The sequence below is a fragment of the Nycticebus coucang genome, chromosome 20 (genome assembly GCF_027406575.1).
Source record: "Nycticebus coucang isolate mNycCou1 chromosome 20, mNycCou1.pri, whole genome shotgun sequence".
NCBI classification, from domain to species: Eukaryota; Metazoa; Chordata; class Mammalia; order Primates; family Lorisidae; genus Nycticebus; species Nycticebus coucang.
In genome coordinates this window covers 41,671,943-41,699,122 of record NC_069799.1, presented here as the reverse complement: position 1 = coordinate 41,699,122, position 27,180 = coordinate 41,671,943, and the positions used below count along the sequence as shown (strand labels likewise).

General features: G+C 39.6%; 1 protein-coding gene across 21 annotated transcripts in view; it reads right to left on the bottom strand.

Annotated features, from left to right (window-relative positions):
• Positions 1–27,180, bottom strand: part of PARD3 (par-3 family cell polarity regulator) — a 760,426-nt gene that overhangs the window by 230,654 nt on the left and 502,592 nt on the right. For 9 of the 21 annotated variants that reach the window (XM_053573201.1, XM_053573216.1, XM_053573211.1 and 6 more), the window contains 4 exons: positions 23,540–23,729; positions 18,856–19,007; positions 17,756–17,800; positions 11,823–12,050 (listed from right to left, as the gene is read on the bottom strand). In XM_053573201.1, the coding sequence (XP_053429176.1) occupies positions 11,823–12,050; positions 17,756–17,800; positions 18,856–19,007; positions 23,540–23,729 (615 nt within the window). The remainder of the gene's footprint in view (positions 1–11,822; positions 12,051–17,755; positions 17,801–18,855; positions 19,008–23,539; positions 23,730–27,180) is intronic. The other 12 variants (XM_053573208.1, XM_053573209.1, XM_053573213.1 and 9 more) reach the window with 3 other exon arrangements.

The window sequence follows — 27,180 nt, the reverse complement described above, 5'->3', positions numbered from 1 at the left end:
AATGATACTTGCACCTTGGAGAATTCTTTATGCTTGTTCTGAACATTCTAATTTCGATAATACATTATCACAGACACTCTTCTGGGGGTGTGCTGATTTAACTAATCTCTCTGAATGCCAACTAATTAAAAATATTTAGCAATATGTAGCTTCATATGTACAAACATAAGAATGTTCTTTTACGGTGTCACACTATAGATGTGAAACTCTGAAATTAATAGAGAAAAATAACAATCTCTCACTTTACCTTGCCTATATGCAGAAATACTGTGGTTTTTAAGAGCTCAAAGAAATTGGTGATACATGCTTATTTTTTTAAAACTATGTATAATTTTAAGGTCACTGACATGTTAGTCAAATCTCAAGTTTTAAAACCAATCTTTCTTTATACTAGTTTTATAAGGTACATAAAAATTTTTATTCTCTTTAAGAAAACACAAAATAGTCATATAAATAATTTTTCAAATAAGAAAAGTACCAGTGATATATCAGTAGTAAATGGCTTGATGTAACATGTTCATTAGAACTAATCATAAACCTACATTTAGATGATTTGCTATTTTTAATGCTATGTGCATTTGGAATTTCTCCTCTTTAATTTTGCTCGATTTTACAGATAATTTGCTTTCATTTTGGAGGTGGCCTGAACAAAGAAAGATGATGGTCTCCTTCCAAATAAACGGAAATTTCCATTTTTGACAACATTTGTGCCTGTTCGAACCTGTTCTATGTGCTCAACTGTCAGCTACTTTCTCATGTGGTTACCTTTCAAGTTTTTGTTATTTTTTTTTTAAGAAAGTATAGCATGAAGCTGCTCATTTCTCTTTAATGCAGCCCAGTCATCCTGCAATTAAAACATACCTAATTACCATGTTTTCAACAGATGCAAATGTAGCTCAATTAAAATTCTAGTCCATGTTACAAATTAAGCTCCTCAGTTCTGAAAGACATCGTGTTAGGACTGGGTCCCCATGAAGTCTGGAAAGGATCAGGCATCTGTGTTAATGATGATGGAGAAGATGACTTCAAGTATTAATTGAAGCTCAAAGTTCTACAGCTCTGCCCTCAATAAAATACTTTCGTCTAATTATTGCAAACATTTTAGGGTAAAAAGGCGGCTCTAAGCCACGTAGTCATTAGTTTGTTTTTTCATTCATTGAGAAGCAATGTTTCTGGTAATACTGTAATGATCTTGGTTGATTGCTTATCCAAACCCCACTCCCTTCCTTCCTTCCTTCTAATGAATCTGTGTTTAGGAGTGCAACCTAACTCCAAGAGGGAGGTCACACAGACGCCATGGGCCCTGCTGACTTGTTAGTTCAAGGCGATTAGACCAAGAATGGCCCAGTAAGGCTGAAGAGACGCATTCCATGCTTGGGGAGGTAACTCATTCCCCATCATAGCCATGAAAAAGAAAGTAAAATGCTTCTGAGCCCTGGAATTACTCTGTGGCTAGCTGAATTGTGGACAGTGGAATCAACAATCCCTGAGGCTGCTATGGTATACGTATACCATGGAATACTACTCAGCCATTAAAAAGACTTTACATCTTTTGTATTAAGCTGGATGGAGGTGGAACACATTCTTCTTAGTAAAGCATCACAAGAATGGAGAAGCAAGAATCTAATCTAATCTAATCTAACTCAGTTCTAACATGAAATCAGTAGACGAGCTAATAGATGCCCTTATGAGAGAAAAACTCAAATCAATTCAAGTGGGGGGTGGGAGGACAAGGGAACAGCCAGATGGGAGGAGAGGGGGGGTTTGGGGGGTTGTGCTGTATGGTCCATCTCTTGGGGGCAGGACACAATTATAAGAGGGACTTTACCTAACAAATGCAAACAGTGTAACCTAAGTGTAACCTAATTCTTTGTACCTTCAATGAACCTGAAACAATACTATATATGTGATATATATTATTAATGTATAATATATATTTATATATGAAACTAATCCCCGAGGCTCCCCAACTTTAGAACTCAGTTACGTAGGACAATGTTATTTCCTGATGGATTGTGTTGGTCTGAGATGGGTTTCCTACCCTAATGGGTACATTTTATAAATCTAACTTCAGAACACCTACAGTGTTATTTATCATAAGTGTAAGAGTTAGCAGGTAATGCCATCATTTTAGGCAACTTGGACAATTTCACTGGATTTAAGTGATTTGTTCAGACTTACAACTAGATTTAAGTGAGCTGTTCAATAGATATTAGCAGAGATATACACAGCTAAAATAACAACATGATATCACGTATTATTTAAAGCTCAACAAGTACTCTCCTCTGAGGTCAAGGCCCTGGGAAGTATTTGAGGGAATGACCAAATGATTAACCAAATAGCCAACAATACAATGAATTGGCGTTCATTGCTCCTTATTTATAAAGAACTACCCTAGAATTAGGAATACTTAATGACAGAAACAGAGATCCTTGAGTTATTTACAATAGACTTTAGAAGACAAAGGCTCAAATCTAAAACTTCTGCACAGGATGACCCTATCTTCATAAGCTATTGTCTTAAACCCAAAGGTAAGTTATTATAAAATGAGACATTAATAATGGAAAATTTCACTAAGTTTACTAAACCCACTGATCCCTAGCAATTTCTTATTATTAATGTTAGGTAAAAAAAAAAAAAAGAAACAATGCAAACAAATGAGGACTGAACTCCAGACACTGCAAAGTCCAATGTGGGACTTGAGAACATTGAGGACACCAATACTATTTCTATGTCTTATTTTACTTGAATATTTTGACTTTGGAAGAGGAAGAATGACGTAGGAAATGAACAGCCAGTGATACAGATGGTGTCAAATAACAAGATCTGCCTTTCTGGACTCTGACTTTTAACATTAGAACGAGGAGCTCTTGGCAGTGGAAAAACTTCACTTTTTCTGAACACCGCCGCCCCCAACACACACACATGCAGGGCTGGCCCGGAGCAGGGAGACTTCAGAGCGTTTATACTAATACCAGAGGGCGGGCAGAGCAAGTGCTGCCATGAAGAAGTGACAGCGATTGTGAGGGGAGGAAAAACGCTGAAGGAATTGGGTGATGTTTCAAACAGATGACTCCTCAGATTCTCTAAAAACAGATTTATTTCATTTTTTAAAATCAACTTGTCCGTCTATGAGGGTGGAGGGACGCAACAGCAGGCTCGCTCTTCCAGCGTTATTACTGAAAAGCACTCTTCACTTTTTCTTGACACCCTAAACTTCTCTTTAATCCAGCCCCCCCCAAAAAAGCTGGTAGAACTGTCCCAAGGGTTAACAGTAGAATGAATGTCACTGCCCTTCTCCCTCCTTTCCCAAGACAATGCCCCAGGACAGGCACAGTGAGGGTCACGCCCTCAGTTTTCTGAACTTTTGCCAATTGTTTTTGGCGTCCAGTTGATTTGAACATTCAGATAATGCCCACAGTGGACATTATTTTCTGCCCATGGTAGAAAATAATATAACTATTCGCAATTCTAATAAATTAAAAAAAAAAAATTCTGACTGGACTGTTTACGCAATCAAACGGGAACACTCATAATCCCCCTGAAGGAACTGCCACTAAAAATCTTTATTTGAATCAGGAATAAGCGTTAGGTCCAATGTACGTCTGAGCAACACACAGACCATTGTGTATGGAGTCACAGATCCCAGGCACTGCTCAGACTCTTTTGAGTAAAGAAACAAACAAAAGAAAAATAACGAAAAGGTAAAAGCATGATAAAATAGTGAACAGCTCCTAATGCTCTAGTGCACTTTTTGTTATTTTTTGGAGAAATCAGTATGCCTGTCCCCAAAAAGCCGGCATCCCTAACTGCCATGAAAAATAATCTATAGCAAGGGATTCACAAGAATGTGCTGATGTTCACAGAATACTTTGCATTAGAAGTCTCAGATGCGTTCTGAATAATCAGTGCTTTAGAAAAAACTATACTATTTGGGATGAAAGTTTCTGGAAGAAGGAATACGACACTTAAATACTGGGGAGAAAGAGGACACCACTCTCAAGGAGTGTGCTGTGTTGGGCAAAAAAGAGCTCGGACATTTGAGGGACCCTGAGAAAAAGGACATGGCCACAGCACTCCCTGGGCAGATCTGGAGACAAGGGGACCAGTTAGGAGACCCTAACAAAAACCTCAGATAATAAACAACAAGGGCTTGGGCTAGACTGGAAAGAGGGGTGAAATTAGATTTCTCGAGAAAAAATTAAGAAAGCTTGGTAATGGTTACACAGTGAGCTGATGATTTCGAGGTTCTGAGCCTGGCAGTGCTAATGAGCGAAATTACATCCTCATCATCATCTTTACGCACGAGATGCTAAGCGTGGGAAAGCGGTTTCTTCCCTTCCTCTCGCGTTGCCAAGCACCATCATTCCCATGGGTTCTCACGTTACTACCCTACAGCTGGTCTCTCTGCCACCGAGGCTGACGCTTACCATCCTGTCCTGCACGGACAACCCATCTTCTACCCCCTGGCCCCAACAATCATATTCTTTTACTTAAAATGCTGCAGGTGGTTTTTGAAGTCCTTATGATAATATATAAATAACTGAAAACAGGCTGTCTGTCATCTGCTCTCTGCCTCCACCTGACACTTCCATTCCCACTATGTTCTCTCCTCTGTAACCTAACGGCACTCAGAGCTCGCACAACCCAGAGAAGGTCCCCGTTCCTCATGGGCCACATGTCCCTGTGTGCCCACTTGAAGACCTTCCAGTCACAGCACTCAACACAAGCAATACCTGTCTGGCAACCCTTCTCCCTTTCTCCTGGCCTCTTCTTGCAATTCCACAAAGGCTGGGCAGCCCCCCAGATTGGTGCCCCGCCGGCCTGTACCCTGCAAGGGCACTTAACCAGGTTGCCTCCCAGGAGCTGGGCTGACTCTCCACCAAGCCCTTGGAAACTCAGCCTACAAAACAGATCTGAGGTGACGTGACTCATTCATACACACTCAACTACATTTGTTTCAGAGTAGTGGGCTTTCCCATTTGGAAGTTGGTTTAATATTCTAGGAAAAAAGCATGGTATTGACAATCAGAAGATACGTATCCTGAGATTCAGTTCCTAAGTGAGATGTTGGTCAAATACTTAAATATTCCTTCCTCCAAAAAATGGTTAGAAATGAGGATTCTACCATTCAAACACTTAGGATGTGATTTTTCATCATGCTTTGAGCTTAATATTACTTTTTACTTATGGAAGGAAATTTTAGGAATACCTGTGGCCATCTCCCACACACACAGCCATACTGCATTTGGAAACTTGCTAAAAATTCAACTGTAAGTTTAAGTTACACAGATTGGTATAAAAATGAGAGGAACGGTTATTCTTCTCACTAGCATTTCAGAACAAATATTTTTATAGCTCAACTTTAGTTATCCATTAAAGTAGATTAACCTTTCATTTTATATAATGTAAAATATAAAATTAATTATCACGATCAAAATAAAAATTAAATCAATGGTTGAAAGAAAAAATAAAATGGATTAACCAAATAGGAAAGTACTTTGACTTTCGAACCTAATCCCGAATTCTTTCACAGTAGACTTAGCACGATCTAATAGGCTCTGATAAAATTAGACTTCGTTTGTATTATTGTTGCTCAAATAGGTGGTGATGAAAGGTGGCTAGATGTGGGCAGAATGCTGAGAGTAGAAAAATCTGAGAAATCAAATGCAATATGTTATCTTGTAGCTAGTAAAACAACCACAAAGTTCTCCTGGAAGATCTAATGTGTGTACATTATTTATTGATGCAAATTAGTCTCTTCAAATCTCAAACTGCAACCTGAATTATGCGTATTTTAGAGTAATGCTTTTCTCTAATCTCCTAATTTTGAGTGCTGTAAGAAAGTACACAAGCTACCCAAAAGCAATGTCTCCAATGATGGAAGGCATAAAGTTTTTAACATTTAAAATTCTGAACTCAAGTTATCAATAGGTAAGTTAATAGGAGATAGTTGATTTTGCTGTGTCTCACCTCCTCAACTTCAACAAAAAGCAGTTACAAAACTGCTTACCATTTCTGGCAATTTTAATGATGAAAAATGAGATTATATATATTTTTTAAAAGACCAAACAAAAAAGCAATGTTATTGCATGTATTTTCTTGGTAGCAACAGAAAAAACTGATTTATCATGGGGGGACACAGAAGTCGCTTGCTGAGAGCCAGGCTGGGCACGTAATTTGCATAGAAGAGGGAGCAGATTGTAGACGGCCTGACCTGTCAAACACAGGTATGGCCTCGGAGATAATGGGTCCCAGAATACAAAGCTCCACCTTGATCCAGACAGACGCACACAACACGAAGAGGCCAGATGGATCAAAGGAGAGACAAAAATGCTGGTTTCTGCCGTCTCTGCAGGAAGAAGCTAAGTGCTGGAGAAGCTGACAGATACCAGATCCCGCACGGATCCCACCCCAGTCTCCTGGCCCCACGGCTGTGCCTGTGCCATCACTTCAGCGCTGCTGAGAAGAGGCAGGATTGTTCAATGCTATGAAATACAGTCACTAGAGAGGTGACAGGAGCCACTCATGTCCACCCCATGGGCCTCGCTTGTAAAGACCAAAAGTGCAACTACATGACTCTAGAAAGTGCGAGAAGGGAGAAGCCCAGGAAACTATCTCTCCTTCACCAACCTCCACACGTGGGGTGCCGCAACCGCCCACTCTCCACCCCCATGCTTGCTGGGTGCACTTGGGGCTAACAGTGTGTCCTGGATGACAAAAGGGCTATCTGCCCAGACAACGGTCCTCCTTGAACAGCAAGTCCATGTTCAGGGGGGATATGGCAGTTTAATTTAAACATGCAGCTGTAATAGAGTCACACCCTGGTGCAGTGAAGGATCCTCTGCCCCCGGGTCCTGCAGAGCTGTGACAGTGGAGAAGGCTGGGCACACAGCCACAGGACGCATGGCTGAGGGACAGGCCCTGCCGGGGCAGGGATATAGGAGCACGGAGCCAAAAAGTGCGAAGACCTCACCATGGAAGTGTACAAGCCAGGCTCTGAAAAGGACAGTGCTGAGGAACATGGAGGAGGGCTCTCTGGGCCTGGCCCCTTTCTCATAACTGAAGGCATTAAACACCTTTGAGAAGAGCCAAGAATGGGCTGCCCTTGGGCAGAGGGGATCTAGTGTCCAGCTGGTCCAGGCTTGTTTCTACGTACACATTTAAAAATTATTATTTAATTCTAGCACTCTGGGAGGCTGAAGAGGGTGGATTGCTTGAGCTCACGAGTTCAGGACCAGCCTAAGCAAGAGTGAGACCCTGAGCAAAAATGAAAACCCAAAGCAAGAGGATCGCTTGAGCCCAAGAGCGGTGATGCCCCGGTACTCTGCCCAGGGTGACAAAGCGAGACTGTCTTAAAATATATACATAGAAAAGATTGTCTCATTTTTAATTAAAAAGATACTGTGTCAGCACACACACAAACACCTTTGTGTCTCTGGTATTACAAAAGTGATATGCTAATGACTATTAGCAGTAATACCACCTTTGACAGGCTTTTTATTTTTTTTTAAAGAAAATCACAGAGTTTGCCGAGGCACTGAAGGTAGTGCCTGCAGGGTCCATACGGCAAATGTAGCTGCCATCGAGGCCACGGCACAGTGAGTGCTGCTCCCCGAGCTCGTGGATTTGGTAGTCCCTGGATCCTGTGAGGTGACAGGCTCCATGCGTGGCCTGATGGGGAGCAAACAAGGTGTGGGGTGTCCTCCTTCCTGTATATCATGGAAGGCAAGGGGTTTGCAGGCCGGATGTAGGCGGGTGAGTGGATGGCTACAGAAAACCCCAGAACGTTAACAGACAGGGTTCAGAATGGGAAAAGATATTTGCATGGCACAAATCTGACAAAGATAAACAGAATCGACAGAGAACTCAAATTAATCAACAACAACAAACAATCCCATGTATCACTGGGCAAGAGATATAAACAGAACCTACAAACCCATGGAAAAACTGTCGTCGTCCCTCCTTATCACATAAATGCAAATCAAAACCACTCTGAGATATATCACCTAACCCAGTAAGAACAGCCCACATCACAAAGTCCCAAAGCTGCAGATGCTGGCAAGGCTGTGGGAGAAAAGGGAACACTGTTACACTGCTGGTGGGACTGCAAACTAATAGGAGCTTTTTGGAAGGAAATATGGAGAATCCTCAAAGAACTCAAAGTAGACCTTCCATTTGATCCCATATTAACCATTACTAGGGATCTACGCAGAAGGGAAAAAAACCATTTTATCGTACGGACATTTGTACCAGAATGTTTATTGCAGCTCAATTCACAATCACCAAGATGTGAAATCAACTCAAATGCCCACGTCCTCATGAATGGTGGTATAGACATTATGGAATACTATTGGCCTTAAAAAAAAGATAGAGATTAGATATCTTTTGTATTAACCTGGATGGAGTTGGAAAACACTCAGCAAGTATCCCATGTACCCAATACCAATATGAAACCAGTGAACGATCTAATATACACCCACATAAGAAAAAAACACACAGGGAAGGGGACTGGTGCTCTCACCTAGCAGGCACGCTGTAGGGGTACATGGCATGCCTCCGGGGTGAGGGGCACAACCACAACTTAAACTCCACCTAACAAATGCGAACAATGTCACCTAATCACCTCCACCATTGTCTTAATCTGAACAACACAAAAACTAGAAAGGCCTTAGAAACCATCCATGTACACCTGAACTTTTACAACTTTTTCCTAAAAACTGCAAACCAACTTTCCAACTACCAAATTTTACAAAGAATTTCAATGTATAAAAGGGATTTAAAAAACAACTGTTGAGGAGGGTGTCGGGTGAAGGCTGGTAGCCCTCCCCACCCCCCACTCCCCCGGAGGGACCTTCTCCTGACTAGAAGTCAGAAGGCACAACTTGAAAAATCAACGGGAAATTAAATCTCAAGCGGTTTAAATGATGTGACCAAAATTCCAAATTGTGGACTAAGATACAAGTCATCTGAATTCCACTTCTGTGCTCATTCCACCCTATTAAATGTACTGTTTCAACGATCCAAATTGGGAGGAAAAAGAACTTTTCCTTTGGATCACAGATTGTAATTTGTTATTCATTTGCTTTTTCTCTTGAAGAGAGCTGAATGAAATGAGCTTCTTTCTTTTTTCTTCCTCCCTTGCTTCCTTCCTTCCCTCTCTCTCTTCTTCCTTACCTTCTTTCTTTTTTTAGCAACAGTGTCTTGCTCTGTCATCCAGGCTGGAGTGCAATAGCATCATCACAGCTCCTTGCAACTTCAAACTCCTAAGCTTCAGAGATCCTCCCGCCTCAGCCTCCTGAGTAGCTGGGACTACAGGTATGCACCACTGCCCAGCTAATTTTTTTTCTTTTTTCTTTTTTGGTAGGGATGAGGTCTTGCTATGTTGCCCAAGATGGTCTTGAACTCCTGGTCTCCAGCGATCTTCTGACCTAGGCCTCCCAAAGGGCTGAGATTATAGGGGTGAGCCACCACATATGGCCAATATATTTTAATATACTGTTATTTCCCATTTAAAAAATCTGTTATTTCTCAATAAGAAACCCTCTTAACTTCATAAAGAAACAAAGTCAGAGGTCCATATTGGTAGGACACTCATTCTGGAGGCTGTCTCTACAGAATTAAAAAAAAATACCTTGTGTACATCTGTACTCCACCTCCTGCTGTGAATGGAACAAGTGACATGAGAGGAAACTGCATTTTAGAAAAGAACTTAACATTTCAACCAGAGTAAGAACAAAATTCAGAAGCATTATAACATCAGAGGCTGAAAAAAAAAAAAATATATATATATATAGTGAGGGGCCAAAGTACTGTATCGCTTTTTATTAAATATACACCCAGGATGGACAGACGTAAGGTGTGTAAGTGTCAAGTAAACTTGATTGTGACGGCAAGGAACCATTATTACTATAGGAGAACACTCAACAGGGATGAAGGCTCACATGACTCAGGATGCTGGAGACCAAGGTTGGCAGCAAAGACAGGAAATATGTTCTTCATCTGGCAAGAAGAGGCTGCATATATTTGAAATCACTGGCTGATCACAGTGGAAACACTGTCCAGATTCAGATGGAGAATTAGGCGGAGGTGGGGAGAAGTGTGGCAACCCTCTCTCTAAGTTTTGCTTCACACGCTGCACTGCGGCAGAAATAGTCATCTTCTCAAACCCATTATGCATTAGAGGCAAAAATTATGTCTCTTGCTTTGATCTTCTCAGAATGCAATCTGTTTTATTAAAAACTCTTCTTTCCTTCTTCTTTAGTATATGTGATGGAAGTGGCCCACCCAAATGTTTAACTGCAAGGAACTGACAATCCACATGAATTATCTCTGGTTCCCGCTTTGACTTCACCCTGTGGTGCCTCCAGCCTTTCTTATGACAGTTAGAGGGGCAGCCTCACATTTGAGGTTAAAAAACTAAATTGTAAATCAGTAGATATGGAAAAATAAGCTAATCAATACATTTTACTATTAGGACTCCCAAACCTTTTCTCTTCTAGGAACATTAACAGAGTATTCAATTGTTTCTATTTTTATTTATTTACATAAAAATATATATATATATATATATATATTTTTTTTTTTTTTTTTTTTTTTTAAAACACAGTCTCAAGCTATCGCCCTGGGTAGAATGCCATGGTGTCATAGCTCACAGCAACCTCCCACTCTTGGGCTCAAGCGATCCTCTTGCCTCGGTTTTTCTATTTTAGTACAAATGGGGTCTTGCTTTTGCTCAGGCTGGTCCCAAACTCGTGAGCTTAAGCAATCCACCTGCCTCGGCCTCCCAGAGTGCTGGAATTACAGGCATGAGCCACCGCGCCCTGTCTTTTTTATTGTTTTTAAATGGAATGTTTATTCGTATACAATAAATGTTTTACTCACTGAAAGCACACATTTGTACCTATTTTTAAATGTTACTTTTCCCCTCAATATAACATGGAAAACATATCACACATTCATATTAACCTCTGGCTTGAAACACACACACACACACACACACACGCGCGCGCGCACAAACATTGCTTGCTAGTTCAGTTCAAGGAAAGCAAGAGTAATTCCTAAGAGTAAAACAAAAATGTGGGGTTTTTGTTTGTTTGTTTGTTTTTGACAGTTTTGGCTGGGGCCAGGCTTAAACTCGCCACCCCTGGTACATGGGGCCAGCGCCCTACTCCTTGAGCCACAGGCGCTGCCCACAAAAATGTGTTTTTAACACGATAGATAATTACATATGTTCACGGGAGACACCCTATTATGAATACTATAAAGCAGTGGTTTTTAAACATTTCGACTTAGAATAGCTTTATAACCCCTAAAAATTAACAACACCAAACAACTTTCTGGAATATAAATCACGTCAATATATACCGAACTAAAACTGAGAAAGTTTGAAAACTACTAGTAACATTATAAAAACAAAGCAAGTTTGGTTTACAGAAATTACAGTTCTACAAAAACACACTGTATTTTCCAAAAGCAATCAGCGAGGACAATGGTACTACTTCACGTGTTTTTTTTTTCCCCAAAATTTTTACTTTAATATTAGCTGAAAACACAGATACTCATTTCTGCTGGTGCATTCAATCTAATGCAATAGTATCATATAACATGTAGCCTCTACAAAATCCCACTGTATCCCTGTGAGAGAATAAAATTAAGGGCTAATAATATTTTATTATTATGAAAATAGTTTAAGCCTCACAGATCCTCCTGAAGTGTCTTGGGAACACCCTGCCCCTGAGGGCTCCCTGGAACACGCTTTAAGAACCACTGCTCTGTAATGATATCTGTAATTGCTGACCTTCCAGCCACCATCAACTTACAGGTCTCCATGCCCTCGTCGTCATCGTCCACTGCAGGTTTATCATAAGACTTGTCAATGGCAGCTCTGAAGCTCTCATTGCAACCCCTTCCTCGGATGATCCGCGGTCGTGGGCGATGGAAAGGAATGTCCCCATTCAGGGTCACCTCAGCGACTGCTGTCTGCAGACTTTCCAATGAACTTGACTTCTTCAGACCCAGGGATGGTCCCACATCTCTACTGGGGGAAGCTTGGCGGTTTACAAAAACAAAATGTTAGCGTGAATTAGTAAAAACTACACAGTTGAATATCTATACATTGTGAAAAACTTTAGGGACACACACAAAACTTATCTGCTTGATGAAAAGAGTTCTCAAATGTGCTTGCAGAAGATATCAAGAATAAACAAAGCAATAGTTTGCTAATTGCTATTGTTCCCAAATTTATATTAGATTTCTCTCTCTTTTCATTAGGAAACACTCTAAGTTATTCATTTTTATTTTTATCTCAACAGATGAAATGGTTGTCAAGTCATTTTGCTCCAAGTAATGGAAATAATCTAAAAGAACCAGAATAACCCAGAAGCTCATTTGAAAAGCAGAGATGATGGGAAGGCGAGGGGAAGCAACCCAGAGTAAGCTTTTTAACTTAATTGAAACCATTTTTCGGCAATTTTAAAATCATTTACAACAGAAGTTAGGCGTTCACATCAATGAACTCCATCAAATCCCTTCCTTATTACACTGCAGATTCAAAACCCTTTATAAGGAAAAAGAGCACCAGGGGCTCAATGTCACCAACACAGGGCGATCTGGCACCAGGTAGAAACCTAATCCTGGGGAATACAGATGTTCTGTGACAAGAGCAATACAAGATTTGAATGGAAGCAAATTACATAAGGCCTCTGTCTCAGAGGGAGGTGCGGGACAGACTAAAGAACTGGATAGGTGTCCTGCTTCCTCCGGGAGTGGGAATAACACCTGTCGGAAAAACAAGTGCTGGAAAATAGATGACTTCCTTCACCAAGGAAATTTCAGGAAGATGGTGGGGAGAACTCCAGGAATTACAAATTTGGCTTTATGTCCTGAGGATCTGGGGCAGAAAGGCCTGAGAAAATACCAATAGTACCAAGCTTTAGAAAGCAATCAAAACTGATTTCTTTAACCACAGAAGAGAGCCTCATCCATCACTGCCTGGCCTGGCCCTCAAAGGTAGACTAATTTAGCCTCTGAGCGGCTGAAATGCCATCGCTGGACCACCACCTGGGCAGTCCGGGTTATAGAGCTGGTTCTTCATTCATACTGTTAACAAGACAGCTGAAAAAAATGGGGAAGTAGGAGATTCTAAATAGTTTATCTCAACGAGGAGTCATCAGCCCTTACATTGATCAATAATTAACAAGTAGCCTTATCATGTTATTACCTATGAGACAAATAGTTGTGACATAGGCTTTCCATAGTTGAGAGTATAAAACAGAAGGAAAATTACTTTGAGAGACTCAACACAAGAATTATCTTTTTAATATTCATTTATGTGACATTTTTATTCAAAATATTCACCATGGAGCAACAGTTTTAAGTAAGACTAGATAAGTTAAAACATAGTATAAGCAGAAAGGCAGGCATAGGGTTCTTTTTTTTTTTTGAGACAGAGTCTCAGTTTATCACCCTTGGTAGAATGCTATGACATCACAGCTCACAGCAACCTCCAACTCCTGGATTTAGGCGATTCTCTTGCCTCAGCCTCCCTAGTAGCTGGGACTACAGGCGCCCGCCACAACGCTCGGCTATTTGTTTTGTTGCAGTTTGGCCGGGGCTGGGTTTGAACCCACCACCATCGGTATATGGGGCCGGCACCCTGCTCACTGAGCCACAGGTGCCGCCCAGGCATAGGGTTCTAATGAAGAAATAATATTCCGTAAATTGGTGGGCCTGGGAGAAAAGGATGATATATTTAGCTTTCTCAATGCAGGTTTGTATATATTTCTATTATTTATTTTATGACAAAAGTTCACATGAAATATTTCATTCAAAGAGATCAATCTTACTTTTACTCTTGGTAGCACTATAATTTTTGACAAGTCCATTTTCTAAATTACTCATAAAAGTCATGTCACAGGAAGGAAAATGAATTTTGTACCAAAGAGCTAAACCAAAGGTAAGAAATCAAAAAGAATGGGAAAGGATCATTCTTGGACAGGGCTATTTACCTTTCTACTTCCTGGAATGAGTATCAGAAAGAGCTTTTCCTAAATAAATTATTCCTATCAATTTTCATGATTTACCAGTTGTATTTGGGTTCCATAAACATGTACTAGACAAATATTTGTTGTTTTACTGGGTTCATCAAGGATATGTGTGTATATATATATATGTGTCTATATGTCTGTGTGTGCATATATCTTCAGTAAACATTTCATGCTTCCAGCAATGGCTATCACAAAAACACCATTTATACAGACAGTGCCCCAAAAAGCATACATGTTTTAAGCTGTGTTACCTACGAACTGCCTTTTGAAGTTGAACTGAAGGTACCATTAGTGGTCAAGGGTACCTAGACATTCAACACACATCCAATTTATCTGCAATTTCTACACTTTTGGGGAATGATAAATTTTACTTCCAACAAGATATTTTAAAATGTGCATAATTTTTTTTTTTGGCACCCCTGGTATATATGTTAAGCTTTTTTACTTAAGCAAAGTTAGCTGAGACTTTGCTTTCTGTATTCAAGGTAATGAAAACTTTCTAATAATGAATTTCAGAAATGGCATGAGAATTTATTAAAAGTGGGTGTCCCTCATCAATTTACACAGGTAAATTTAGAAAGAAAAATAGTGGTGAAAGTATAATTTAATAAGCAATAAAAATTTTGTAAATGAGCCTGAGACAGGAAGATCGCGTAAGGCCAGGACTTTGAGACCAGCCTGAGCAACACAGTGCAACTCTTGTATCTACAAAAAATAAATATGAAAAAGTTAGCTGGGTGCAAGTGGTGAGTCCTTGTAATTCCAATTACTCAGGAAGCCAAGGTAGGAGGACTGCTTGCGTCCAGGATTTTGAGATTACAGTGACTTAGGACAGTGCCACTGTACTCCAGTTGAGGTAACAGAATAAAATCTTATTTTTAAAAAAAATATATTGTAACTGTAATTCAGAGCTTCCCTATCTAGTCTTTCCCCTAAATTCATAACACCATGAAATAACATTTGAGCAAAATGCTAATAATTGTTGATGTTGGGTACTGGGTCCATGGGAGGACAACATACTACTTTCTCTACGTTTACGTACGGTTGAAAATGTTGGTAATAAAATGTTACACAGAAAGGCCGTATTTATAACAAATGAGTCTATGTCAGCAAACTACCAGCCAAATCTGGAAGATTTTATTGAAAGGCAGTCATCATCATGCCCACTGTCTAGGGCTGTTTGCAGGCTACGTAACAGAATTAGACAGTTACCACTCCAAGTGTGTAGTCTGCCACACCTTGAATACTGCGGTCCTTTACAGAAAGAGCTTGCTGACTCTTAATCTGTGAGACAGATACCACCTATTTAAGTTCGATATCTGACAAAGAAACTTTAACAAGGCTTTTAATGGCTATAGTAAGATCTCCCAATGAAGTTGTTGAGATCTGTGGCATTAAAAACCTGGTAGTTACTAGTCTTTAAAATGGAAAACAAATGTATATGAAGTATAGGCAAAAGATTTAGTTTTATTTGTATAAAAAATCATTATCATTTATCTGAATTTTTTTTATCTGAATTTTAAATCAACCTTTCTTTTTTTTTTTTTTTCAGTTTTTGCGCAGGGCTGGGTATGAACCAGCCATCTCTGGCATATGGGGCCAGTGCCCTACCCCTTTGAGCCACAGGCACCACCCTAAATCAACCTTTCAAAGCTCTTACTTTATACAAATCTTTCAGATCACCAGTATACTTTGCTTGTACCTTTTATTTCAACAGTGAAACCATTTGAAACCGATTTCTCTTTTATTCCTGTTCTCACTTGTTCTTTCAGGAAGTGTATTTGCCCCAAACTGTGATACAAGTTTCCTAAATCTGGGGAAAAATGGGGACATTGCCATGATCCTATTTTCCCTAGATATTTTCTTAATGTTACTTAATACTATTCTTGCCAAAAGGGGTGGGGAGGGAGGAGAGAAAATCTTTTGCAAGGGACAAAGGGAAATGGAATTCAATTCTCATTATGAAAGGCTTATAGCTAGACAGAAGCTCAAAGCTAAAATGCCGCAATGATTCTCTCAAAAACTTTCGGACTAAACTGTAAAATCATCATAATCTTGAAAACTCAAAGTGAAGAAAGAAAAATAACTGAAAATCTGTTCACTGTCTAACATGGGTTTGCGATGGGCAGGGAGAATCTAGTTTAGATTTTTATTCATGTAGATTTAAAACCAACAGACCAACAAGTATTTTGGTATCTTTGTAATAATGTTTTTATTCTGAGATTTTCTGATTTAATTTGGTAGAATAAGTTGCACGTCATGCAAAAAAAAAAAAAAAAAAAAAAGTTCTTTCCTTCCAGAATCTAACATTTTAAAACATCATAACACAAGGTCTGATTATAGAATTTGCCTTCTTAACCATGAATGTTATGTGATGCCTTGAATTAAAATGTGGATACTATTATAATTTTAAAAATCATAATAAATTGCCCTTTTCCTTTTCGTAGTTCTAAGCTAGTGAAATTAAATATATTTCTTATGTTACCTAATTGGTATAGTACATAAAGTCTCGTCCTTTAACCTGAGCAGTTCACTTTGGTTCTTACGAATATGAACCTAGACAGGGTTAGTTCTTTAAAAGAACTAAATACTGTTCCTTCCAAAAACTAATTATTGCTTTGTATATGTGAACTATCAAATAATGTTTTTCTTTAGCCCCTGCTTCAGAATTTCAGTAAGTTTTAAGTTTGATAAGAACAATAATTACTCAGTAAGGACCTGGCTATAGTTAATTGCTTTGCATACAGTTAATCTTATGATTCATTAGATGCAATCTTTATAATCTATCTTATTCTCTACAGACTATGATAACTCCAACCATATCAACAGTAATCTTTACATATGTATGTGGGATACACATTTTTAAAACAGGCTAAAACTAATTACTACCGCAGGTTAAAAAGGTGAATTGAAGCTAATTAGTGCTAAGTGGTATAACTACATCACAGTGGGTCTGGTATAACTAAAACACTATTCCAAATGTAAAATAATAAATCATAAATGCTCAGCTATACAAAGCCAATCATTTTATACTTAAAGACTTTTCTCTGATTATTTTCATATAGTAATATAAAGAGCAAAATCTACACTATAAGGCAAAAAGTCAGTTGAATATCATCCATCGTTTGATGGAATGATCTAACAGTATTTTACAAGCAAGGAATTTAGAACAAGTTCACGAAGTTATGATATGAAGCCATATGCATTTTATAGAACCCAGGTGTTTCTGAGTGATTAAAGACAGCAATACTGAACACCATAATTTACTGGAAAACATTTATACTGGCACTCTTACCAAATAGAAATCATCATTTTGAGAATCGTATTTTAGATGTTAACCCAGACATCACACAGATGACTTAAACACATAGGAGGCTACCATTCGAGATGATGTTCAGGGGAATTTTGCTTTTTCCTTAATTGTGACAAAATAGTCCTTCACAAATAGAATTAAGAAAATCTAGACTATTTTTAGCATTTGTGAGGCTAAAAAATCATAGTTCATTTAGTATGTCTATCACCAATAAATTTCTTCTAACAGAAAATTTTTTCTTTTCTATCTAATACAATTCGATTTCCCACAGTGAAAACATCTAGGTAAGACAGGAATATTTATGTTGACATGAAATATGATTGGCAGCTCTATAATTGTCATCAGCTCCTTGGGCCGTGGTTTCTATGGCAACAGTCTGACTGTCCATTCTTACCTGCTTTCTGGTCATCCACTGTATTGAGTTTAGTCTCGTCAGCTACTGTTAAAAGGTAAATGTATAATGGTTAGCCCAGTTAGTTCCCAGAATCCAGCATGCTTCAACCATTCCCAGATCTTTTCAGTTAGGGGACAATTCTTAGGTAATATTTCATGCAAATGATATACCAAGCAAACATTCGTAATCAAAAAAAAAGGGGGGGGAGGGGAAAAAAAGCAGTGTCTCCATGCAATATGCCAGTTATTTCATTTCCCAGACATGTGTGTTATTTATATGTTAGCATATCATCATTAGCCAAGTCCACGCATTGCCAAATTTTTCTTTTATGCGTATGATGAATTAATGCTTTTAGTCTTGAACTACAAACAGCCACCAGAGAACAGCATAAGTTACAGTTGATTAACAAAGGTTTCAAGTCATTCGGTTTACAGCTATAATTAATTATTTAAACATTTCTTTTTCTGGATTTGGGTTGAAAGAGATACTACCTGATTGGTGTCTGACTGAACAACTATGATCATGTTCCTTCTCTCATTTGCTCTCAAATATGCTCTACAGTAAATATTCTCTCAAATTACTGCTTTGATCAAATGCCTTAGTTATCAAGACATAAGAGTTTCAAGCAAATAAACCTTAGAGGATAGCAATGAAAGGAAGATCTTGTGAAGTCACCAAATTCCAGACATGGATTGAGATAATGGCTTCTCTCCAAAATTTGCTCCTTCAGTTCAAAAATCCCACAACCGACCAAACGTGAGTTTTATAGGATTGGTTTAAAATAGCCAAAGTGAGAAAACATTTCGTTTTTTAAAAAATTAAAGATACATGAATATAGCATGATGCACACATGTGTTTGTTTCCTCTCTCATCCGAAAAAATATATATTCACATATTGCATATTATGTAAACATGCCACGTATGAGGAATACGGTTATCTCAAACTCAGAGGAAAACTAATTTTTGCCAAATTGTCACATTTCACATTTATTTTTTTTCTCTGTTGCTCAAGGTAAACAGACATGTGTTTGGGACCATCAATTTTCTCCTGAAAGCATTTAAACCTTATTTAGATAAAGATTCATGGAGATTGTACTCACTACCTAAATCCATGCTTTTTGATTTTCGTGTTTTAACGAAATCCAATTGACTGGCATCTGAAAATTGCTTTGTGCGTTTTTCTGACATACTCTGGCGTCCAAATCCCTCTCGTTGAAAAGCAAGAACTGGATCAACGTCTGGACTCAAAGAGCTGGTGTGAAGACAAAGAGAAACATACAAATATTTATTAAAAATAGGAGACATCCAGTTTAGGAAAGTTCATGTCGATCTGAGCCTGTGTATGTGTGCAGTCCTCAAAAAAATTTAAATAACACAAACAGAGCCCATGAAAAATAAAACCCTGGCCATATAGAAGGTGATGGGGAAAAACAAAATTAATTTCATATTTAGATTAACTCTTTCTCTACTGTCCTGTGATCGCTTCACCGTATTTAACAATGACACCATTTCTTGGTGATTATAAAAAATGAGACTGATATTTGTCAGATATTAGAAGGAATGAATATGGAAGAAACCCGTCATTTATGGGTATCGCATGCAAATATTGGGGGCAAACAAGTGACCATATACCTTGTAGCTCCCTAGAAGTTTCAAAAAGGATGAGTTCTGGTCCTTCTCTCTACCCTTTGCCACGCGTTTTAGAAAAGACAAAAAGCAAAGCAAAACACCTTTACGGCATGTAGTTCATGAGGCTGCAGTTTCTCTGAAACAGCCAATCAACTGAAAAGAAATCAGTTCAGTAAGGATTGATCAGCATCTATTCTGACTAAGGCACTGAGCTGGGTACCCAGGTCAAAATAATCAGGAAGACGAGATCGCTGTTCTCTACACGCGCCTATGAAAAAATACTAAAGCCGAAGCTTGAAACAGATGCTGAGGATGCGGGAATGAGAGAATGAGCAGTGTGTGGGTGAGTCAGGGAAAGCACGGCTAAGATTAGATGACATTTCATTTGGGTGAAACCAGCACAGTGGCTTAAGCAGAGACAGTAAGGGAAGCATATGGCATGTCACTGCAACACAAGGTATGCATGCCGAAGTGTCCTTCCCAGGGGAAGTGGCAGGAGAAGACACAGCATCCCTCCTATTGGTAAAAATCTATCAGGTGTTCACAGCACGGTTCGTACGATGAAAACAAATGGCTTTCTCTGTGCTGGGCACATGAGAAGTCAGTAAGTACATTAGCTCTCTGTATTCTGGGGGTGAGCCAACTTACCCATCTGGCCAGGCAGGAGAATGCCCCTCTGAAGCTCACTTAACGTATTGAGCATGCAGGAGGTCACCTCCACTGTCTGCTGAATCTATGACAGCCACTTTTACGTTCTGATGGCAGCACGCTTCTCAAACATGTTCTAGCCTTATCAGAATTTCCATTCATGTTGGTAAAAGGAAGTGATCTGGTTTGTATGCACATCAGAAATCCAGCCGCCATGCCAATCATGCTTGAAATGACAGTTGGCTATTTAAGAAGAGCCAAATAAAATGCCAAGCAAAAAAAAAAAAAAAATCTGCCATTGGGTAGAGTAACCTGAAATGTTTTGGGCCCAAGATGTCTTAATATGCTCAATAAAGAGAATAGTTGCCTCACCCATCTTACCAGAGAAGGAATGAGAGGATTCTTTAAGGAAAAGCCCTTTGTAAATTGCAAACCACTAAAGAAAATAAGAAATTATACAAAGAAGACTGTCACAAATTATAAGGTAATACACAGCAGAGGAGCAGAAATCGAGGGCCCCTCAACACCACCTAAAGCAATTGGACAATCCTCTTAAATCGCTTCCACCAAGTACAAAGCAGGGCCCCGAGGGTGAGGCGAGGCAGGTGTCTAGGGCTCAGAATTTAAGGAGTCATTTACTCTCAAGGTCACACAAAGACAAACACCTTATGGCTGAGACCTTCCTTAAGTTCTGCCCCTTGGGTCCCTTGCTGGCCTAGACTTGGCTCACGTACCGGGAAGAGAGAAGACAGACATATCCTTCAGGAACTGGCCAAGGCAGGAGCAATTTTGTTTTATATTTTTATAAAACATCATGTTCTATCTTAATAAATGTTATTTTGTTTGCATTCTACTCTTTTCATTTTTAAAATGCCATTATTTGTTCCTTGAAACTTTGAATACATCTGATATTCCACAAAGGAGCAGGGGGATGTTTACTTTGAAGCCTCAGGTGTCTCTTCAAATACTACTATGCTTGGGTATATATGGCTTATTAATTACCAGAGTGCAAACATACCTGTCAAGAAACAGTTCTAAAAGCAAAAAATTAAAACCCATTCTATAGAATGGCTCTTGTGGCTCAAAGGAGTGGGCGCCAGCCCCATATGCCGGAGGTGACAGGTTCAAGCCCAGCCCTGGCCAAAAACTAAAAAACCATTCTATAGTGAGAACAATGACCCAATTCTGCAGCAGCAAACTCTAAAAAATATATTCCCAATAAGAGTAATTCCTTGATGTATGGAAAGTACAGCTGTCCAAATTATTCTGCTCATGCCTCTTTTCTTTCTTTCTTTTTTTTTTTTTTTTAAATATCCCACGGAATACATTAAAATCTCAACTCCAATAATGCATCAAACTTGTGGCTGGAAGGAACGTGACATACATTTTTAATAGAAATTAACAGTAAAAGATTTTTCAAAGAAATACAAACTGTAGCTGCCAACGTTGTCTTGAGAACCACATATTGGCATATATTTTAAAATCCTCCTGAAACTATGTTGCGATGAAGATTAGAACTTGCTGTTCTACCTTTTATCTTCTTAACACACTGTTCACGCCCCCTCAATTAATGGGTTGAAAAAGTATATTCTGTCAGTTGACAAATAAGTGTAGCCAGTTGACATACTTAGCTCCTCACAATTGTGCAATCAACTGTAAACATACAAATGAATTTGGGAGTTCCTAAGAGTTTTAAAATAACAAAATATCTCTAAAGCCATGACATAATTAATTCTTCCCTATCAATGCGCCCATTAAACTAATTTCGGACACAATAAACAGTAGGCTCGAATATTTAACAAGTCGGATTGCAGGACTGACAGCTGATTCTTTAAAGAATGTAACCATATCCTGACCCCTAATGTTATTAAAATTCCAGTTATTAATCCTGTCTTATTGCTCTTTTGTTTTCATAACATTTTCATCAAGAATTAGGGAGATATTGTCAGGCTGGGAAAGCTTACATTTTCGGCTGTGATTCAGAACAGCTGCCATCCTTATTTGGATAACCCTTCATTCATATTCTTTTCTTTGGCCCACGTTCACCATGGCAAAATCATACAAGTCCTCACCGTTCTGCAAATGCCCCTGGGAAATTAGCACCACACGGAACCCCTGCTAGTTATTTTATTTATTTTCACCAATACTGTGCTTCACAAGGCCCCAGACAGATCTGTTCCTCTGACCATCTCTACAATTCCTCATCACGGTGGAGAATCGCAGGCTTTTGTCCCTAAAACGAACACTGTCTATTATCTAATCTTTACTTTCTCTGCTGCTGCTTTCACTTTCAGAAAGAGATATAAACTGTGGCAATGCAACAGCGTCTGCAGATTTCAAATGGGTTTCTAATTTATATTGTAGTCTTCCCCTCTATGTTTAACCAAAAAAAAAACAACAAAAAAACAAAAACCTCATTCAAAGATAGACCGTTATCATGCAAGCTAGAGTGTGGCTCTATTTTCTAAATCCTGTGTTTTCAAAAAGAGAATTAGAAGAGAAAGAAAATGAAAAGCTAGAGATGAGCTTTTCAAGGGCCCAAAGAACAGGTGAGGTTATTCCAAGCGACATCTGTAGAATTAACAGATAAACGAACTGTGTTTTCTGTGCGTCGGCATGAGGTGCAGGGGGAGAGGACGCAAGGGGTACACTTTTGTTAAGCTCATCGCTAAAATGTTAGTGCAAGTGGTTAAGTGGTAAAGGAACAACGCCATGGCATTTAAATATAACTTTGCTGGTGTATTCATATGAGCCCCTAGAGAAACGGCAAGGGGAAAATCCGGGTAGGACACTTCACACGGCTTGCGTTAATTGTCACTGCAACCTTATGAGGTGGCCCCTTAGAGGAGCCTTCCCTTCCCTTACTGATGTACATAATTACTCGAGGCACACAGATGAAGGCGCAGACACCTTCACAAGCCACCCACGGGCTCCCTAATATCAGATGCTTTCTTGTATTTTGAAAGACACGGGAGGGGAAAACAAAACAAAACAAAACAAAACAGACCAGGAGACTGCCCCCAAAGTCACTATGTCAGAAGTAATTACAAAGCATTTTAAACAGTAGAGTTACGGCACCTTAAAAAGAAAACTTTAATCTAGGCCTCTTCCCACTCTCAGAAACACATCCACTATTATCTGCCCAGAATTTTTCTTATTTAATAGAACACGCAATTCATCAAAATAACACAGATCTAAAATAAATCAAAAATAGTGAAACTTCAAAACAAATGAATCAGGATTTGGGGGCTGGGGGTAGTTTTGTCGTTGTCGTTATTTTTGTTAAATTACTGACTACAGCCCTTGAAGGTTAAAACGATTAAGTATGTTTATAGGGTACGGGTGTAATCTTTAATTAAAAACGTGGTAAGTATACAAAAAAATCAAGAAAATGGAACATTTCTATTAGAAAGTTGATTAACTGAGCTCAGTCATAAGCCGTTTCCATATAAAATGAAATGTCATTGTAATTAACTAGTGATTTCCAACCTCGGACTATGAGCTTACCAGTCGGCTGAGTCACTGATGGCAGCCTTGCCCCATGCGCCAGCATCCGTCGTCATGAACCCCACATCGTCGTGGGAGCTGGAAGAGGATTGGTCAGAGAGGTGTGGAGGAAGCACAGGTAACCTGTCATCTTCTATGATGACAGTATCATCCTGGGGCATGTTCACTGTGGGGGACAGCTGGTATTTACCTGTCCAGTGAAAAAAGAGAGAGAAAAATGCTAGACGTGGATCTAAGCGTTCCGTCTATTAATGCAAATGCTTCACTATAAAAAGGTCTAAACTTCTACCCATCTGCTCAACCTGATAGAACAAAATAGAATTTAGTGCATTTATTTTTTCATAACTGACGGTCACACAGTGACCTCGAGTCTGTTAATTACTACCTGGGACGCTACAGTTATATAACTTGGGGCACTGTACACAAGGGTTCTGATGCTCAGTGTCCTAAAGCCAAAGACAGTGTCCAGAATATCTTCGGATGTGAAAATGCTACACAAAATCTAAGTGGTAAACATCCTTTGAAAATTTTTATGGAGAAATTCAGAAGGAATCCCTACTAATGGCCATCATTCATCGGGCTACTACGCATACCAGGAACTGTAAGACAGAACCTCTGTCCTTAAAGAGCTCACACCCTAGAGAAGGAGGAACATTCGCAAGTGCATCACGTGAGCAGTGCTAATTGTAAGGTGGTGACAGCAATGCTGGAAAGCCAGGGACCGGCGCTGTGATTTCCTGGGTCCCTGGGGCTGCTGATTATCTTAACAAACATTAACATCTGAATTGGGTTTTCAGATGAGGAATACGATGTTTTCTGCTAGAAGAAATGATGACAGTATTTTAACACCAGCTACATCAACCTTAGATGGATGATGGAGGAAAGCCCAGGATGCATTCAGATGCTGCTTCAAAGATGAGGGTATCCAGGCTCCAGTCCTGGGAACCAGAAGAGGCAGCCGTGATCTTGAATTTAAAAAAAAAAAATCTGGAGGATTTTGGGCCCTGACCCAGGAATCTGTAGGTTTTCATTTATTCAATGAGGATATAGTGTTCTTTGGGAAGACCCCAAACTGTCTGTCTCGATCTATTTCTTGCAGGAAAATGGGTGCAGGTTTGTGAATCAGCATGACAGGTAAGTTTACGTTTCACTATCTTTCTCGCAACAAAATTATGTGGCAGGGTGCTCAATCCTTAAAAATACGGCTGCAGTCCAAAGGATGTCATCTTTTTCCAAAAATCACCTACAGCTCTTTTATCTTCTTCCTCAAATCTTATGCTGTGCTTCCCCTGAACGACATTGCATCGCCGAGGCTTTGGTCCAAGGATACCTCCTGACGGCACAGACTCCAAGGCACCTGGTACCACAGCAGGATATGGACCACGGACCTGGGTTCCCAATGATGGAAAACTCATTTTAGGTCCAATTTCCAAATCTGTTAAGAGCACTATACAGATTCCCACCCTGATAAAAGGCTTGCTGACCTCTCCTTAGATCTTTTGTTGTACCCAGATCTCGGAATCCCCCACAAAGACCACCAGGGAGCCGAGTCCGATGCAAAAGCAAAAGGGCCTTTTATTGCAAGTTCGAACTTGGGCTCCCGGGGACTCCATTGCAATGGATCCGAGCCAGGAGCCCCGAGCTCTGGAGCAGGGGGTTCTTATGGTCCCGCGCAGCAGGTGGGTGTGCACAGCTTGAAACAAAGGGGGTGCTTCTGGATTGGTTGTGGGGGGGGGTGCCTGATTGGTGGGTGGTTGTCTCATGATTTAGGGCAATTGCTTGGGCTTGTCTGGAAAGTGGAACTTATTGAAATGGCAGGGAAAGCGAAACTTAACTCTTAAGATGGCGCTGGTCTGGTTCTTTCATTCCCCATGTAACCAGGGTGAACTTTTCCTTTGTTATGAATTATTTCTTAAAATTGCACAAATGGCAATATATAGGGAGTTTATGAACATTTTAACATTAGTTTTAGATCTCTTTTTTTTTTTTTTTTTTTTTTTGTTGCAGTTTTGGCCGGGACTGGGTTTGAACCCGCCACCCTCGGCATATGGGGCCGGCACCCTACTCACTGAGCCACAGGCGCCGCCCAGTTTTAGATCTCATTTTAAAAGTAAACATTCATAAGAATGTTGGGAATGATATATACATGCTTGAAGATTTCTTAAAATAGACATTTTTCTGGACATTTTAGCAAAAGTTATTTAAAGTTGCTACATTTGTTTTCAGGATAAACTACAACAACAAGCTTGCTAGAAATTTCAACTATCAATTGAAATTATTCAATTATTCAGCATCAATTACCTTATTGTAGAAATACTACAAGTTCGCTAAAACCTCTTTTCAGCAAATTTTTTTTTTTTTTTTTTTTTTGGAGACAATCTCATTCTGTTGCCCAGGCTAGAGGGCTGTAGCATCAGACTAGCACATCGCAACCTCCAACTCCTGGATTCAAGTGATCCTCCTGCCTTAGGCTCCCCAGTAGCTGTGACTATAGACATCTGGTCACAATGGCCAGCTAATTTTTCTATTTTTAGTAGAGATGTGGTCTCACTGTTGCTTAGGTTGGTCTCAAAGAGATCAGCCCAAGCTGAAAAGATCATCCCATCTCTGCCGCTCGGAGTGCTAGGATTAAATGCATGAGCCACCGTGTCTGGCCTCTTTTCAGTATTTCATTAAGAAAACTTTCTACTTTAATTTCAAATGTACCTATTGGACAACCTATGAAAACTAGCAGCTCATGATAAAAATGTTCATTAAATTAAAAAGCAAGCATTTCCCTGTCCTGAATTCAAATCACGCACTCATTTCTGTCAGAGTTTTAGAATATTAGTATAGAAACCTGTTCATCAAAAATTGTCATTCACGGGCGGCGCCTGTGGCTCAAAGGGGTAGGGCACTGGTTCCATATGCCAAAGGTGGCAGGTTCAAACCCAGCCCTGGCCAAAAAACACAAAAAAGGAAAAAAAAAATTGTCATTCATACATAAAGTAGGACATTCCAGAACTAGTAGCCAAGGGAAATGTTTCCTTTCCAACACATGATTTCTTGCCCACCAAAAATATATAGCATTATTAAACCAGGGTTCCCTGACAACTCATCACTGATGATGCTTGCCACAACATTAAATACCCAGTCTCTGTCCAGTCAAATTGATTAGAAGGAAATACCAAAGTGGAATTGTAGCACATATATCTTTGAATACAAAACTAAAGGTCTTGGTTTTAAACACTGTATTCTGGGCCAGGCGCAGTGGTTCACACCTGTAATCCTAGGACTAGGAGAGGCTCAGGTGGGTGGATTGCTTGAGCTCAGGCACTTGAGACCAGCCTGAGACTGAACAAATGAGAGACCCTATCTCTAAAAATAGTCAGGCGTTGTGGTGGGTGCCTATAGTTGCAGATACTCAGGAGGCTGAGGCAAGAGGATCGCTGGAGCCCAGAAGTTCGAGGTTGCTGTGAGTTGTGACTCCAGAGCAATCTACCAAGGGTGACAAAGTGAAACGCTCTCGAAAATAAATAAACAAACAAACACTAAATTCTGAGAGACGGCCTAATAAGCAATATGGAATGCTGAATGGTTGATATAATTCTTTTCTCCCAACATATATTATTCTGAGTAGAAATAACCTTCCTTAAGATATC